Source organism: Maniola jurtina, chromosome 28 (genome assembly GCF_905333055.1).
Source record: "Maniola jurtina chromosome 28, ilManJurt1.1, whole genome shotgun sequence".
NCBI lineage: Eukaryota > Metazoa > Arthropoda > Insecta > Lepidoptera > Nymphalidae > Maniola > Maniola jurtina.
In genome coordinates, this window is record NC_060056.1 from 3,844,440 (window position 1) to 3,860,918 (window position 16,479).

Sequence of the window (16,479 nt, forward strand, 5' to 3'; positions counted from 1 at the left end):
CAGGCTATGGAAGCCAACATCCTCCGTTCAATGACTTTCCTAGATTCACAGAAGAATTGACGCAGGTTGCTTTGGGCAGCTATCGACTGAAGCAAGCCCGAAGTTACTATGGTGAACAGTACGTATAACCAAATGGTGCATTCATCACAGAGCTCGCCGGAGATATCCCAATTCCCAGTGGCAGAAGTTTAGGAGATGGCTGGATGAGATCACCTAGTATTACAAGGCCGCATACAATCCAGGTATATATAAACGAATTTTGTCCACATTGCAGCTGATCCAGCACTTCGTGGGAGTCAAAATAATTGTACGTGTATTCAAATTCGTATAAAACAATCAGGACAGTAACAAAATCATAAAATCGGTTGCAATTAATTATACAAAGTATATTAATTTTTTGTATAACTTGTATAACACGACATATAATGGCCCCACAGCCTTCAGGTCATAATGACAATTGCTTCAAATCATTAGTTCTAGCAATATCTAACATTATTTTATGTTTCCCAGCACTTTTAGAAATCAATAAAATGTATGAAAATGACGAATCTTCGACCTTGTATAACTTGTTTCAGAGCAATCCTACAACTTTTCTGCCATATTAACTATTACTCCAAATGGCTAGTTCTAACGATCCGTACCATTTTTTTTCGTTGGCCGGCACTTTCAGAAAAGGCCCAAAAATGTATGGAGCTAGAATGATCTCCTTTTTAATTTACACTTGTAAACTTAAGAAGTCGAGCGCAGACGTACGTATTGCAAGTCAAACCTCTGTGGTTTTGCAAATTTTTTAATTGTTTATGTGTATTAATAATAAATTAATAAATAAATTAATAATAAAAATAATTAATATAGAAATCGCAAAATAAGTCAATATGTTAATAATCCTACTACCATGAACATTTCGGTTCCCCATTTAATTTTCTTCTCATGTCACGCATCAAGCATGAAACGCGCAATTCATCCACAGCACATCAACACAACACCAATCATTATCATTATCATTATAATGAATTACCGTAACAAGGCTATGGTTCAGTGTTTCGGAATTATTATCTCAATCAAGTATATCCGGAATCCGGGATGTAGGTACAGCCTGATTCGCGACTAATGAGATCTATTTTTTTTTCTCTCGTCTGGCTTTACACTGATTAGCCAATGTCAAGTTTGCAGTAATTTACAAGTTAGGGAAACTATCTGTATAAGTATGGACTTCGTCTGTGCCGGCGCCCGCCGACATACACGCGGCGCCCCTTTAGAGCGCTTCCCAGTCAGTTCCACCACCAATAAACACCAGCAGAACACAAAAACCGGCCACTTCTCACAAAAAAACACTCCAAAAAGTCACAACACGCGCGCCAGCAAACGCCACCACAGACAAAGTCCTGAGATCTATCAAATGATCGTAATTAGATCGGACTTCTCTACATACTATAAAAATACATTATTTAAATATTTTTAACGAATTATAGGAATGTCCTCCCAAAACATACGAGAGATACCGATGACAACGCGTAGAAGTTATTCGAGTGTTTTAACCTAACAAGTGTAAATTAAAAATTTTCAACACCCCCGACAAGTGAAGGTTACAGTAACTAGAAAAGAGCTGATAACTTTCAAACGGCTGAACCGATTTTCTTGGACTGTTCCGCGCCTATGATCCAAAGTATCTGAGTTTTCCAAAACATCATTTTCAAATAAATAATTATGTATATCTAGGCAACGTCCATCTTGACAGCTTGACATTTGTCAATTGACACTTGAATATTATGAACCTAAAAGGGTTATCTAACCTTCTTTTCTACAAGAAAACTAGAAAAGAGCTGATAACTTTTAAACGGCTGAACCGATTTTCTTGGATCATAGCTAAGACCACGCTCGATCAAGCCACCTTTCAAACAAAAAAAACTAAATTAAAATCGGTTCATTAGTTTAGGAGCTACGATGCCACAGACAGATACACAGATACACAGATACACAGACACTCAGATACATACGTCAAACTTATAACACCCCTCTTTTTGGGTCGGGGGTTAAAAATACATTATTTAAATATTTTTAACGAATTTTTGAAATGTCCTCCCAAAACATACAAGAGATACAGATCACAACGCGTAGAAGTTATTCGAGTGTTTTGACCTAAAAAACTAATGACATAAATGTAAATTAAAAATTTATAACACCCCCGACAAGTGAAGGTTACAGTAACTAGAAAAGAGCTGATAACTTTCAAACGGCTGAACCGATATTCTTGGACTATTCCGCGCCTACGACCCAAAGTATCTGAGTTTTCCAAAACATCATTTTCAAATAAATAATTATGTATATCTAGACAACGTCCATCTTGACAGCTTGACATTTGTCAATTGACACTTGAATATTATGAAACTAACGGTTATCTAACCTTCGTTTCTACAAGAAAACTAGAAAAGAGCTGATAACTTTCAAACTGCTGAACCGATTTTCTTGGATTATAGCTAAGGACACGCTCGATCAAGCCACCTTTCAAACAAAATAAACTAAATTAAAATCGGTTCATTAGTTTAGGAGCTACCACAGACAGATACACAGATACACACGTCAAAAAGCATAACGCCCCTCTTTTTGGGTCGGGGGTTAAAAAGCGTCACTCTGAAAAATACATTATTTAAATATTTTTAACGAGTTATTGGAATGTCCTCCCAAAACGTACGAGAGATACAGATCACAACGCGTAGAAGTTATTCGAGTGTTTTAACCTAAAATACTAATGACACAAGTGTAAATTAAAAATTTATAACACCCCCGACAAGTGAAGGTTACAGTAACTAGAAAAGAGCTGATAACTTTCAAACGGCTGAACCGATTTTCTTGGATCATAGCTAAGACCACGCTCGATCAAGCCACCTTTCAAACAAAAAAAACTAAATTAAAATCGGTTCATTAGTTTAGGAGCTACGATGCCACAGACAGATACACAGATACACACGTCAAATTCATAACACCCCTCTTTTGGGTCGGGGGTTAAAAATATCCATCGTTTTATCCCGCAGCACCACAAATAGACCTGTACAACCAGACGTCAGTGAAGCTGTTCTCCAAAACCTCGAAGACCAACAGCCTGACTCCAAGAGACGTCTACCTGGTGTTCCCGGGAGCCACCCTGGATGTTGACATGTAAGTCTCTTGTTATTAACAGTCAAGTGCGAGTCGACCTTGCAAACCAAGGGTTCCGTAGCATCGTACAAGAAACAATACTTTTTGTGATGTAACCACAAATTCGCAGTTTTTAGGGTTCCGTACTGATAAGGGGAAAACCGGCCAAGTGCGAGTCAGACTCGCGCACCGAGGATTACTCGGATATTTTCTCCGACATTTTGCACGATAAATCAAAGACTATTATGCGTAAAAATAATTAAAAAACTGCTTAAGAATGTACAGGTAAAGCACTTTCATATGATACCTCACTTGGTATTGTTATCTTACTTTGAAAATTCTAATAATTTTTATTTGTTCATTTTAAATATTTTTCGTGATGTAACAACAAATTCGAGGTTTTGGATTTTTTTCCTTTACTTATGCTATACGTATTTAAGTATTCATATACATCTATTACAACTATGAGCGCAGTGAGCGCAAATTTTTAACGGTATGAACGGTTTACAGGCTGTCGGTGTTGCCAGCAGTGGTGCCCTCGATCGACACATCAGCTCTGGTGGGGATGTGGCACCTGAGCATCCGCTGTGACACCTGTGACTACAACCTGAGCGTCACTGCACGGACCGACCTGCACTTATACGTGGAGATAGAGCCGAGAGGTAAGGAAATATTCCACCTAGTTTCCCCCTCGCCATTTTACAATGGAACCACTGGGCATAGCCAAGGTCTGCATCTAGTCATTGTATAGACCGACCTGCACTTTTACGTGGAGACAGAGCCGAGAGGCAAGAAGTTTTCCTCGGACACGTACGAAGCGATTCGCTTCCTCGTTTCTAATCCAAATCGCTAGGATATGAAACGCCCTTCCGGCATCAGTTTTCCCTTCCACTTTTAATATGGGTACCTTAAAGTCAGAGTGAATAGGCAACTTCTAGGCAAGCGCGCTTCATCTAAGGCTGCATCATCACTTGCTAGCAGGTCTGATTGCAGCCAAGCGCTAGTCTATAAATTAAAAAAAGTTATTTTTCACTGCTCATGTTCGTAAACTTCTTCTTCATGCTGAGTGTAAGCGCACTAAAACTGATCTTCAGGGTAAGTACCAGTCCAATGGGACACTATTACTAAGGCGCTGTCCGTTCGTCCATCCGTCTGTCCGTCCGTCCGTCCATCCGTCTTTCCGTCCATCCGTCTCATTTTCACTCGTCCGAGTGAAAATGGTACATTGTTTAACATAATACATACTCGTATTATATCTAACTCCAACCAGGTAAAACCGGACTGAACAGCTAGTATATTATATCTTAATAAAAATACTTTTTACGGAACCTTCTTCAAAAAAACTTAGTCGCTTATGACCGCAATTTTTTGGTCCCCCATGTCGGTTATCAAAACGGGATCCGCTATAGCAAAAACATCAACCAAGTTCATTACCCGTGGATAATGTATGTATGTATGTAGCTGTCAACGAAGTACCTAAACTATTTAATTAGAACTTTATTATTACTAACATAGAGTTTAAATTTGAATAAAACTGTATGCACAAAAAAAAAAGCAATCTGAGCCTAATTAATCATTAAATTATCATCATTACATTAACTTATAAACTACTAGAGGATGCCCGCGACTACGTCCGCGTGGATTTAGGTTTTCAAAGATCCCGTGGGAACTGTTTGATTTTCCGGGATAAAAAGTTGCCAAGGTCAATTACAGGGACGCAAGCTACCTCGGTACCAAATATCATACAAATCGGTTAAACGCATGGGCCTTTAAAAATCCCATGGGAACTATTTGATTTTCCGGGATAAAGAGTAGCCTATGTCCGTCCCCGGGATGTAAGCTAACTCTATACCTACCAAACATCAAAATCGGTTAAACTGTTCGGCCGTGAAATGCTAGCAGACAGACAGACAGACACACTTTCGCATTTATAATATTAGAATGGAGTTAATGATAGTACCTAATGCTGTAAAGTGTAAAACTCGCAATGAAACTATGTACTTAGTAATAACTACCTATGTAATAACTAGTAACATAATAGTATTTTTTACGATATTATATCTTAATAAAAATACTTTTTACGGAACCTTCTTCAAAAAAACTTAGTCGCTTATGACCGCAATTTTTTGGTCCCCCATGTCGGTTATCAAAACGGGATCCGCTATAGCAAAAACATCAACCAAGTTCATTACCCGTGGATAATGTATGTATGTATGTAGCTGTCAACGAAGTACCTAAACTATTTAATTAGAACTTTATTATTACTAACATAGAGTTTAAATTTGAATAAAACTGTATGCACAAAAAAAAAAGCAATCTGAGCCTAATTAATCATTAAATTATCATCATTACATTAACTTATAAACTACTAGAGGATGCCCGCGACTACGTCCGCGTGGATTTAGGTTTTCAAAGATCCCGTGGGAACTGTTTGATTTTCCGGGATAAAAAGTTGCCAAGGTCAATTACAGGGACGCAAGCTACCTCGGTACCAAATATCATACAAATCGGTTAAACGCATGGGCCTTTAAAAATCCCATGGGAACTATTTGATTTTCCGGGATAAAGAGTAGCCTATGTCCGTCCCCGGGATGTAAGCTAACTCTATACCTACCAAACATCAAAATCGGTTAAACTGTTCGGCCGTGAAATGCTAGCAGACAGACAGACAGACACACTTTCGCATTTATAATATTAGAATGGAGTTAATGATAGTACCTAATGCTGTAAAGTGTAAAACTCGCAATGAAACTATGTACTTAGTAATAACTACCTATGTAATAACTAGTAACATAATAGTATTTTTTACGAGATATATATAAGGGCGGTTACGCACTCATCCGATCGGAATCCGTAAAAATACGTTCCGAAGTAGTCATAGAACTATTTGTATGGTAGCTTAGGATGCCCGAAACGATCATTTGCAATTGACAATGATATTGAACTGCAATGAAGAAAGTCAAGTCGCTCGAAATATGATTTCAAACGCAGATATAGTATTTTCTTACAGTTTCTACTCACAAAAAACGAAAAAAACTAGACATTGTTCCAAGAAATGTTATAAATTAAGATATCGCTTCACTAATGAACTTTTACCAAGAAATCTTTAAAAACAGAGCCGGATGATTATAAAAACGATTGTCAATTGCTGTCATTGAACGTCAATGCACAGCGCGTCAATTGCCATCAATCAAAATTTCCATCAATGTCCTTCAATGCCGTAGTTGCAATTGACAATTGCTTCAATTCGCTTGTTAAACGATCATTTGCAATTGACAATGAGCATCAATCACGTAAAAATTGACAATCGCGATTGATCGTCTCTTTACGCACTAGCTCCGACTTCCATCATCCGAGTTCTCTCAATCATCTCCAAGAATATCTGGGATCGGGATGTGCCTCGGATTCAAATCGGAGATATGACTTAGATATCTATTTTACATAATATAATAAAATTGTAGAAAAGTGGTGTCTGTACAATGGAAATATATAAAAAAAAGTAGCAGGGGTTGTTATTATATCGATGCCGAACCCGAAATTGTAATTAATTTTTTTTTTGTCTGTTTGTCTGTGTGTTTGTGCACGCTAATATCAGAAACGGCTTATTCGATTTAGATACGGTTTTCACTAATATATTTTAGTAAGTTTCACTTAACATTTAGTGTTTATTTCATGTCAATCGGTGCATAAATAAAAAAGTTATGTCAATTTAAAGAATCACGGCGAACATTTTTAACGTACAGAGTACGTTCTACACGCCTCGCGCCTGAGCGTCCGTGGCTATATAAAGCGCGCTGAGAGCCATTCCACGCGAACGAAGTCGCGGGCACAGCTAGTACTTACTAATAAATAAAATTGAAGTGTCGTGTCTGTTTGAACGGGCTAATCTTCGGAACGGCAGAACCTATTTTGACGGGACTTTCACAGACCAGTAGAGGATTAACCAAGGAGTAACATACGCTACTTTTTTAACCGACTTAGAAAAATGGAGTTGTGTTTTTCTACCTATGTGCATTGTACACTGATATCGCCGAGATTTCTGAACCGATTTGCGTATTTTTTTTTTTAATCGTTAAGGGAACTTTGCGATATTGTTCCATAAAAATTTGGATTCCAACTTCTCAATCCTGATGCTGCAGGGTATCTGACCAATCCACGCGGGCGAAGCTGTGGGCATCATTTAGTGTCAAATATGTCCATTGAATAGCTTGGATTTGGATCAGAGATCGGATTAGTGGGTAAGCAATATCGTACAAAAACAATTTCGACCATCAAAAAGAGTACAATTGTACCTACTTTGAATAAATGATTTTGACTTTGACTTTGGCAATATCCGAGTTCGGTCTGTTTTTTTATCCGTATTTTTACGTACTCGGATCGGATGAGTGTGTAACCGCTCTAACTCTTTTTGTTGATGCATAATTAAGTTAGGATAATCAAAACCCGAAATGTAATGAACACGCGAATGCCATTTAGTTTTTTAGAGTTTAAATATTGAGTACATTCCATGTACTTGATTTTAGGGTTCCGTATCTCCAGAGAAAAAGAAGCTTATATGATCTTGACTTCGTTGTTTGTCTGTCTGTCATGTCTGTCAAGCCCGTTAAGCGATCAAAACCTATAGGTTACTTTCCGTTGATCTACACTCATGTTTGACAGGTAAAGGGAAAAATCCGAATTTGTGGTTAAATCACAAAAAACTTTTTTTAATCTTTTAAAAGAATATAAAAGGATGGGGGAGGCTTTTACCCGCAGGGGGCCGCACGCATAGTTAAAATATTGTAAAAAAAAAAAATGTAATAGGTGCTAATTGGTGTGTGGAAAATAAAGCTCTAATAATAATAATAATAAAAAGAATATTAGTCATGCTAATCATGAGTAATACTCGCTTACCCCTCCAGTTAAGCGTAAAGCTTGTGCCAGGAGTGGGTACGATAATGGTGCAACGGGTGGGGTTTGAACCGCCGACCTTTCGGAATTCAGTCCGTTCCTCAACCGTAAGCTATCGAGGCTCTAAGCACTCCTTGACAGATACTCCCTATACCCATATTATAAATGCAAAAATGTTTGTTTATTGGTTTTTTCTTCAATCGCGCCGCAACGGAGCAACGGATCGACATAATATTACTTTTTATCCCGGAGAATCAACCCCATGGGGCTTTTAAACCTAAATCCACGCGGGCAAAGTCTCGGACATCATGTAGTCTTCTTCTAAATATTTTATTTATTTATTTATTGATAAGGTGCACAAAACAGGTTGTTACTAAAAATGGTCCAAACATAAAAACAAAAGATCCTAATCTAAGTGACAACCCCAAATAGGTGTACACAGCAATACTGTACCTAAATAAAATATACATTACACAAGATATACACAGAATTTTTAAAATGAAGGCTTATAACAGAAATGTACAAAACATATTTACAATATAAAATGGTTTACTACATGATTTTAAGTATTTTTATTCTTGTATTTTGTTTTTGTGTGTGATTCTGTATATGAGCTAAATAAACCTTTATTTATTTATTATTTATTTATTTATTTATTTAAATGACAAATATTTAACAGGAAAAAAGTTACTGACTGACTGACAAACTGACGGATCTATCAACGCACAGCTCAAACTACTGGACAGACCGTCCTGGGCATACAGATAGCTATTATGATGAAGACATCCGTAAAGAAAGGATTTTTGAATTCAACCCCCAAGGAAGTAAAAAAAAGGGGTTTGTATGTGTAGTCCAACGGACGAAGTCACAGCCATAAATTAGTACACAATAAATAAAAAGCTAAAAAGATAAACACAATAACATGCACTATAAAATAAAATATAAATCATAAAAAATGTAACCTTTTCCATTTATATCGCTGACAGGTGTCGGCCATCTTGGCAAAATGGCGACGTACTCTCTGTAGGTCAAGGGCACGCATGTTGCACATTCTCAGTTCACACACGGGATACACCGCGCACCGGTTCGAAATTCAAATATCGAACGCTTTCCAACGTGACACGTCATAGACAATAATTATGTTTTTGTTTTTTCTTCTCGACATCACAAACTTTTGACATTGTTATGTTTGTTATCTGTATGTATGTATGAATATCCTTTCTTATGCCCGCCTCAACCGATTTTGATAAATGATACGTCATTAGCATCTTGATGGCACGAGTGTAGATAAATTCTTAAAAAATCAAGATTGCGGAAGTTATGCGCTTTAACAGGGCTCTCTCCGTCACTTACTCCATACAATCCTAGCCCCAATTTCATTTGAATATTAAACAACCAAAGTCCATGAAATTTTGCAGACATGTTCTAGAAACTAATATCTGTGTCTGTGGTGTTTTAGATTTTTCTAAAAATATGTAGTTTTAAAACTCCAGGGGCTCAAAGAATTGTATGTGAATTTTTAAGACCGCGTAACTTTGAAACCGAATATTTTAACAGAAGTCTGGAAAACCACAGTCATAGATATTAGTTCCCGGAACGTTTCTACAAAATTCCATTGAGTATTGGTTAGTATTCCAATGAGAGACGAACTACGTTTGTATGGAGTGAGTGACGGAGAGACCCCTCTTAATATACGGGCTGAATGGCTTTAATGAATCTTTTAAACCAGATGCATATTCCCTATTAGGTCACCTTAAAATTTAAGAGTCACCTTAAATTTTAAAGTAGATGTTTTGATATTCGCACTTTTGGTAATCGCGAGAAAAATAATCCAAATCATAAAATATTACTTCGAAAAATGAATGCTTTTATAGGAAAAATTACAATCTAACAAAAAGCAGTTTTTATCAAACACAAATGCTATATAGTTTGGACTTTGAACATGATCTCGGATAGCGGTATGCAATCAGCATATTATGTGTTATGAATGTTAGCAAATAGTAAATATGGTTACTATGTTTTATATAAAGTAGGTCAAACCAACGCCGAAAAAAAAAGTAATAAAATCGGTACCTACCAATACCTAAATTTTTTTTTTGAATAATTAAAATTGTATTAAATTATCAAGAATTATAATCGTATTGAATTAGAAATAATGTTTTTTTTTTCAGAGCACAACAAACAAAGTTTTTTTTTTATTCGTCTATATCAGTAGGTATTTATGGGGTTGATTTCTTTGTTGAATCTTTTGTTGTGTGGTGTTATTTTTAATGTTTCTTTTCTTGTTATATTTATAAGTTGAATCTAATTTTTTAATATTTTATATTTATATGTAATTCGTACTATAAATTATTTGCTGCTTGCTTTAAGTAATTACTTCCTTTACAAGCAGAGGCGTTTATCAAATTAAAAGTTTAAAAAAAATTAAACAAAAGAATGCTTCTTTTGATTTGAAAATTGCTGTGACACACCAAAAACACAACATCCCGTTGTCAAATTATATCATAGACAAAGGATATAATTTTTTACACATCAACCTTCACTCGGCAATCACCTCACTATTAAAAAAAAATTAAAACAGCAATGGTAGACACGTTTTGGCGGGAAACACTTGACGTTTAAACGACGTCTAATAACAAACTAAGTTTAAACGCAATCATTATTTATGAATCGTCATTTGTTATCTATAATTATAACTTCTGTATGTACATGTACAAATAAATTTACCCGTCTGTATTAGGGTTCCGTGTGACAATGGGAAGAGAAAACCTTTATAAGTATATTTGATATTTTGTGTTGCCATTTTTCATGATGATCATAATTTCGACAGTCAAAATTTTTCTTTAAGACAGATGAATTAGCCGAATATCTGATTACCACTTAGCCGAATATTCAACATTCGGCTAAGATACAATTTAAGTAAGTACTTTTTTACTGAACACGTAGTGGATTAACCATAGAGATTTTTAATCAGATATTCGGCTAATTGTTTAGTCCAATATGACACTCGGCAAAAGTACTATTCGTCACTTCGTTAAAATTCTAGCTAGAGATTTTCTAAAGAAAACTTAGTTGGCTATTAGATATATTCGGCTATAAATATTCATTATTCGTCTATTCATACCTACCTATATCTGACACTTAACAGGGCTCTCTCCGTCACTTGCTCCATACAATCGTAATTCCAATTTCATTTGAATATTAAGCAACCAAAGTCCATGAAATTTTGCAGACATATTTTAGAAACTAATATCTGTGTCTGTGGTGTTTTAGATTTTTCTAAAAATGTGTAGTTTTAAAATTACAGGGGCTCAAAGATTTGTATGTGAATTTTTAAGACCGCGTAACTTTGAAACCGAATATATTAACAGAAATCTGGAAAACCACACACATAGATATTAGTTTCTAGAATATGTCTGCAAAATTTCATGGACTTTGGTTGCTTAATATTCAAACGAAATTGGAACTACGTTTGTATGAAGCGAGTGACGGAGAGACTCCTCTTAATTATTTTGCTAAACATCTGGATTCTGAAGGGAAGAAATCATGTTACTTAAATAGATTTTTTACCAAGTAAGGAAATTGTAATAACGTATATAACATAAATATTATATGAGCTAAAGCAAGATTATAATATTAGTATAGTTAATCTCTACGTCCATTGCAATAGTTTATCAACATTATTTTTATTAATTAAATCCCGATATACGTACGATAGTGCTCGTTATGTACTAGACAAAATAACATACATATACAATATAGTTTTGGTCTGCGATGGCGTTTGCTGGCGCGCGTGCTATGCTTGTTTGGAGTGTTTTTTTTGTTAAGAGTGGCTGGTTTTTGTGTTAGTTGGTGTTTTTTGGTGGTGGAACTGACTGGGAAGCGCTCTAAAGGGGCGCCGCGCGTATGTCGGCGGGCGTCGCCGGCGCAGACGGAGTCCATACTTGTATAAATTAAATAACTTGAAAATATCACAAACTTGACATTGGCTTATCAGAGTAAAGCCAGATTTAAAGAAAAAAAATATATAGTTTTATATATCTAACAGGGACTTATGTATGATGACACTATGAGTATATGCGTCAATACTATGACGCAGTTTTTCAGACTACTTATGTACTTTGATCCTTATTCTAACACTAGCGACCCGCCCCAGCTTCGCACGGGTGGACATTTATTTTTTCTATTTTCCGGGATAAAATATAGCCTATACGGATTCGGAAGAATCCCTCTAAGTAATGGTAAAAGACATTTTGAAATCGGTCCAGTAGTTTTTGAGCCTATATTCAATACAAACATACAAAAATACAAAGGTTTCCTCTTTATAATATTAGTATAGATTACATTACTAGCTTATGGCCGCGACTTCATTCTGAGGACTACACAAATTTCAAACCACTATTTTACCTCCTTAGAGATGGAATTTTCAAAAATCGTTTCTTAGCGGATGTCTAGGCAGTAGTTTGTGCTGTGCATTAATAGATCAGTCAGTCAGTCACGTTTTCCTTTTACACATACGAGTATATTTGGACTAGCTTATGCCTAAAAATGACTAAAAATTTCAAAGGCCTATTTTACCTCCTTAAGGGTTGAATTTTCAATAATCCTTTCTTAGCGGATGTCTATGTCTTAACAGGGCTCTCTCCGTCACTCGTTTCCACTCGTTTCATACAATCGTAGTTCCAATTTCATTTGAATACTAAGCAACCAAAGTCCATGAAATTTTGCAGACATATTCTAGAAACTAATATGTGTGTCTGTGGTGTTTTAAATTTTTCTAAAAATATGTAGTTTTAAAATTACAAGGGCTCCAAGATTTGTATGAAAATTTTAAGACCGCGTAACTTTGAAACCGAATATTTTAACAGAAATCTGGAAAATCTCAGACATAGATATTAGTTTCTAGAATATGTCTGCAAAATTTCATGGACTTAGATTGCTTAGTATTCAAATGAAATTGGAACTACGATTGTATGAAACGAGTGGAAACGAGTGACGGAGAGAGCCCTCTTAATAGCTGTCTGCATGCAATTTTTTTTTTAAAGAATATTAGTCATTTTAATCATGACTAACATTCCCCTTTCCCCTCCAACTAAGCGTTAAGCTTGTGCTAGGAGTGGGTACGACAATAGTTCAACGGGTGGGGTTTAAACCTCCGACCTTTCGGATTTCAGTCCGCTCCTATAACCGTTGAGCTATTGAGGCTTTAAGCAAGTTAAAGACCCAAAAGGGGTTAGATAGAAGTCACAGTAAAATTACTATCATCAATTCATTGATGACAGTGTAGGAGTTACTAAAGTCCGTGTTTACTGAACCCCTGTGTTGCTATCATTTATCAGTCAAATGCGTTGTCGGCGTGATAACCTCAGGAAACCTATGCTGACATCCATTACGTTTCCGTATTACACTGGAATAGAAACATTACGACGCAGACATCTCACACTTCACACTAATAGGTATTATAAAGGCGAAAGTTTGTGTGTGTGTATGTTTGTTACTCCTTCACCCAAAAACTATTAGACGGATTTGGCTGGGAATGGAGATAGATAATAGCTCAACGGTTATAGGAGTGGACTGAATTCCGAAAGGTAAGCGGTTCGAACCCCACCACTATTGTCGTACCCACTCCTAGCACAAGCTTTACGCTTAGTTGGAGGAGAAAGGGGAGAAAAAAAAGAAATATCCTGGATTAGCAAATAGACTACTTTTTTCCCGGAAAATCAAAGAGTTTCCCACGGCAATTTGAAAAACCTAAATCCACGCGGGTGAAGTCGCGGGCATCGGCTAGTAACAAGATAAAGCACTAAAAACCGACTACTACCCGCGCACTGCCAATAGCGATAGATATAGTAAAATTAAAAGTACCTATTACAGTTCATGAGTTACAGGCCGCTAACAGACAGACGGACAGCGGAAAGAAGCTTAGTAATAGGGTTCCGTACAAGAAATAACTCTTTAATTTTTCCCGGGTTCCGTATCTCAAAAGGAAATTAAATAATTTGTTTTCACAGACATCCTAAAACTGCAAGTGACCGGAGCGGCCGCGAGCGTCCGAGAATCGTCTCTGGTGGACGAATTTGGCAATGAGTTGGTCAAACTCCCTTTTAGGTAAGTCTATTTTTAACCCCCGATCCAAAAAGAGGGGTGTTATAAGTTTGACGTGTGTATCTGTGTGTCTGTGTATCTGTCTGTGGCATCGTAGCGCCTAAACGAATGAACCGATTTTAATTTAGTTTTTTTTGTTTGAAAGGTGGCTTGATCGAGAGTGTTCTTAGCTATAATCCAAAAAAATTGGTTCAGCCGTTTAAGAGTTATCAGCTCTTTTCTAGTTTTTTGTAGAAAAGAAGGTTAGATAACCGTTAGGTTCATAATATTATGTCAATTGACAAATGTCAAGCTGTCAAGATGGACGTTGCCTAAATACATAATTATTTATTTGAAAATGATGTTTTGGAAAACTCAAATACTTTGGATCGTCGGGGGTGTTATAAATTTTTAATTTACACTTGTAAGTAATAGTTAGTCCTATAGATACTCCATCCACGGAAAGAAGTTAGTATAAGGCTCTCTCTGTTACGTAATCCAATACGAATGACGAAGACAAGAAACTCATTGGTCGTTAACCATTTTGAGTGGCCAACCAATCACAACCGAACCCAAGTCCGTCATAGGCTACATTTTGTTCTAGAAAATTCAAGGGTTCTCATGGGATTTTTAAAGCCCATCCGTTTAACCGGTTTGACAAAATTTCTCAGAGATTTTATTTTTTTATTTAGCTAAAAGTTAGCCCTTGACTGCAATCTCGCCTGATGGTAAGTGATGATGCAGTCTAAGATGGATGCGGGCTAACCTGGAAGGGGTATGGCAGCTTTTATTGAACCCTTTGGTTTCTATAACCAGAACGCTAAATCGCTTAGCGGCACGGCTTTGTCGGTAGGGTGGTAACTATCCATGGCCGAAGCCTCCCACCAGACCAGAGATTTAGAAATTAAAAATTCCAAACCCCTGTCGGGAATCGAACCCGGGACCTCCCACTAATTAGACCACAGCGCCAGGGACGCCGTTTTTTTGAAATATGATGATAATAGTTGAGGGTGTCGGGAGAAATCAACCAATTTAACCAATTTTGACGAAATTTCTTACAGAGATAGGTTGCATCCCGGAGACGGATATAACTTTTTATCCCGGATAATAATTGAATTGTTATCCCCAGCTACCAACCAGTGACAGACGGTGACGGCGATCTAGAAGGTTCTATGGCAGACATCATCGCGGACGTACCTCTACCCACCGTCTCAGCTTCTAAGGTCTATGTCAAGATCGTTGGCCGAGATGTAAAAGGTAAAAAAATCCTCTCTACTTATAACGGTTCATGAGATACAGCCCGCTTACAGACAGACAGACGCTAAACACCGGTCAAGTGTGAGTCAGACTCGCATACGAAGAGTTCCGTACCATGGTACAAGAAATAACACTTTTTTTCGTGGCGGTTATTTGAAATTCTCATTTTTGATGTTATCTATACTAATATTATAAAGAGGAAACCTTTGTATTTTTGTATTTTTGTATTGAATAGGCTCAAAAACTACTGGACCGATTTCAAAATTTCTTTTACCATTACTTAGAGGGATTCTTCCGAATCCGTATAGGCTATATTTTATCCCGGAAAATAGATAGGATTTTTCGTGGTAGTGAAAATTGTGGAGTAAGGCGTCGAAAAAACTGCCGTACGTTAACGATTCTCGCGAACGCTGCCTAAATGGTTAGAGATGTATGGTTGACTTCTATAGAAAAGTTGTAGAACTCAATAATGCCTACAAAGAAGTCCGCGATAGTATAAACCAAACATTTATATTTTAGCCATTATAACCACTTTTCCATTAGTTTTACGATAAATTATAACTTTGACTTGCACCCGTGCGAAGCCGGGGCGGGCCGCTAGTAACGCCAATAAGCACGCAAATTGTTCGAGATCAAATAGTACCTATGAATGTATGTAATAAGATGATTGAAAATAAACGGTTAATTTTTTTATTTATTTAATAGAAATATACTTTTAAAAAATTCAACTCTCTACATATTACCAAAGTTTTTATTAGCCAATTTCAGTTTGAATACTTATTTCTAATTCTAGGAGAACCTTTCGTCCGGGTAGCAGGCCCAATACACAAACAGACAGAGGTCCGAATGGGAAGATCCGCTTCCATCAGGTTCCCAGAAACTGTCAACGATTTGGAAGCGGTGGAGGAATTGCTCAACAAGGCCTACAACGGCAAGCTGCAATACAATGACAGCAACCTGCTGCCGTTTGGACAGGTCAACTCGCAGGTTAGTGGTCACTACATGATGATGAGGAACGGGAAGCTCTGCTTCCATCGGATTCCCAGTAACTATCAACGATTTGGAGGCGGTGGAGGATCTGATCAGCAAGGCCTATAACGGCAAGCTGCAATA

General features: G+C 36.9%; 2 protein-coding genes across 9 annotated transcripts in view; one reads left to right on the forward strand and one right to left on the reverse strand.

The window, feature by feature from the left end:
• Nucleotides 1-16,479, reverse strand: part of LOC123879738 — a 94,989-nt gene that overhangs the window by 67,705 nt on the left and 10,805 nt on the right. The window contains exon 1 of one of the 4 annotated variants that reach the window (XM_045927639.1): nucleotides 8,988-9,275. The exons of the other annotated variants lie outside the window; for them this stretch is intronic. The gene's annotated coding sequence lies outside the window, so the exon portion shown is untranslated. Of the gene's footprint in view, nucleotides 1-8,987; nucleotides 9,276-16,479 lie in introns of those variants that run through there. 4 annotated transcript variants of the gene reach the window in all.
• LOC123879740 overlaps nucleotides 1-16,479 on the forward strand; it is a 51,528-nt gene that overhangs the window by 29,501 nt on the left and 5,548 nt on the right. For all 5 annotated transcript variants that reach the window (XM_045927642.1, XM_045927641.1, XM_045927643.1 and 2 more), the window contains 5 exons: nucleotides 3,033-3,156; nucleotides 3,646-3,797; nucleotides 14,037-14,133; nucleotides 15,239-15,366; nucleotides 16,160-16,353. In XM_045927642.1, coding sequence (XP_045783598.1) covers nucleotides 3,033-3,156; nucleotides 3,646-3,797; nucleotides 14,037-14,133; nucleotides 15,239-15,366; nucleotides 16,160-16,353 — 695 coding nt within the window. The remainder of the gene's footprint in view (nucleotides 1-3,032; nucleotides 3,157-3,645; nucleotides 3,798-14,036; nucleotides 14,134-15,238; nucleotides 15,367-16,159; nucleotides 16,354-16,479) is intronic.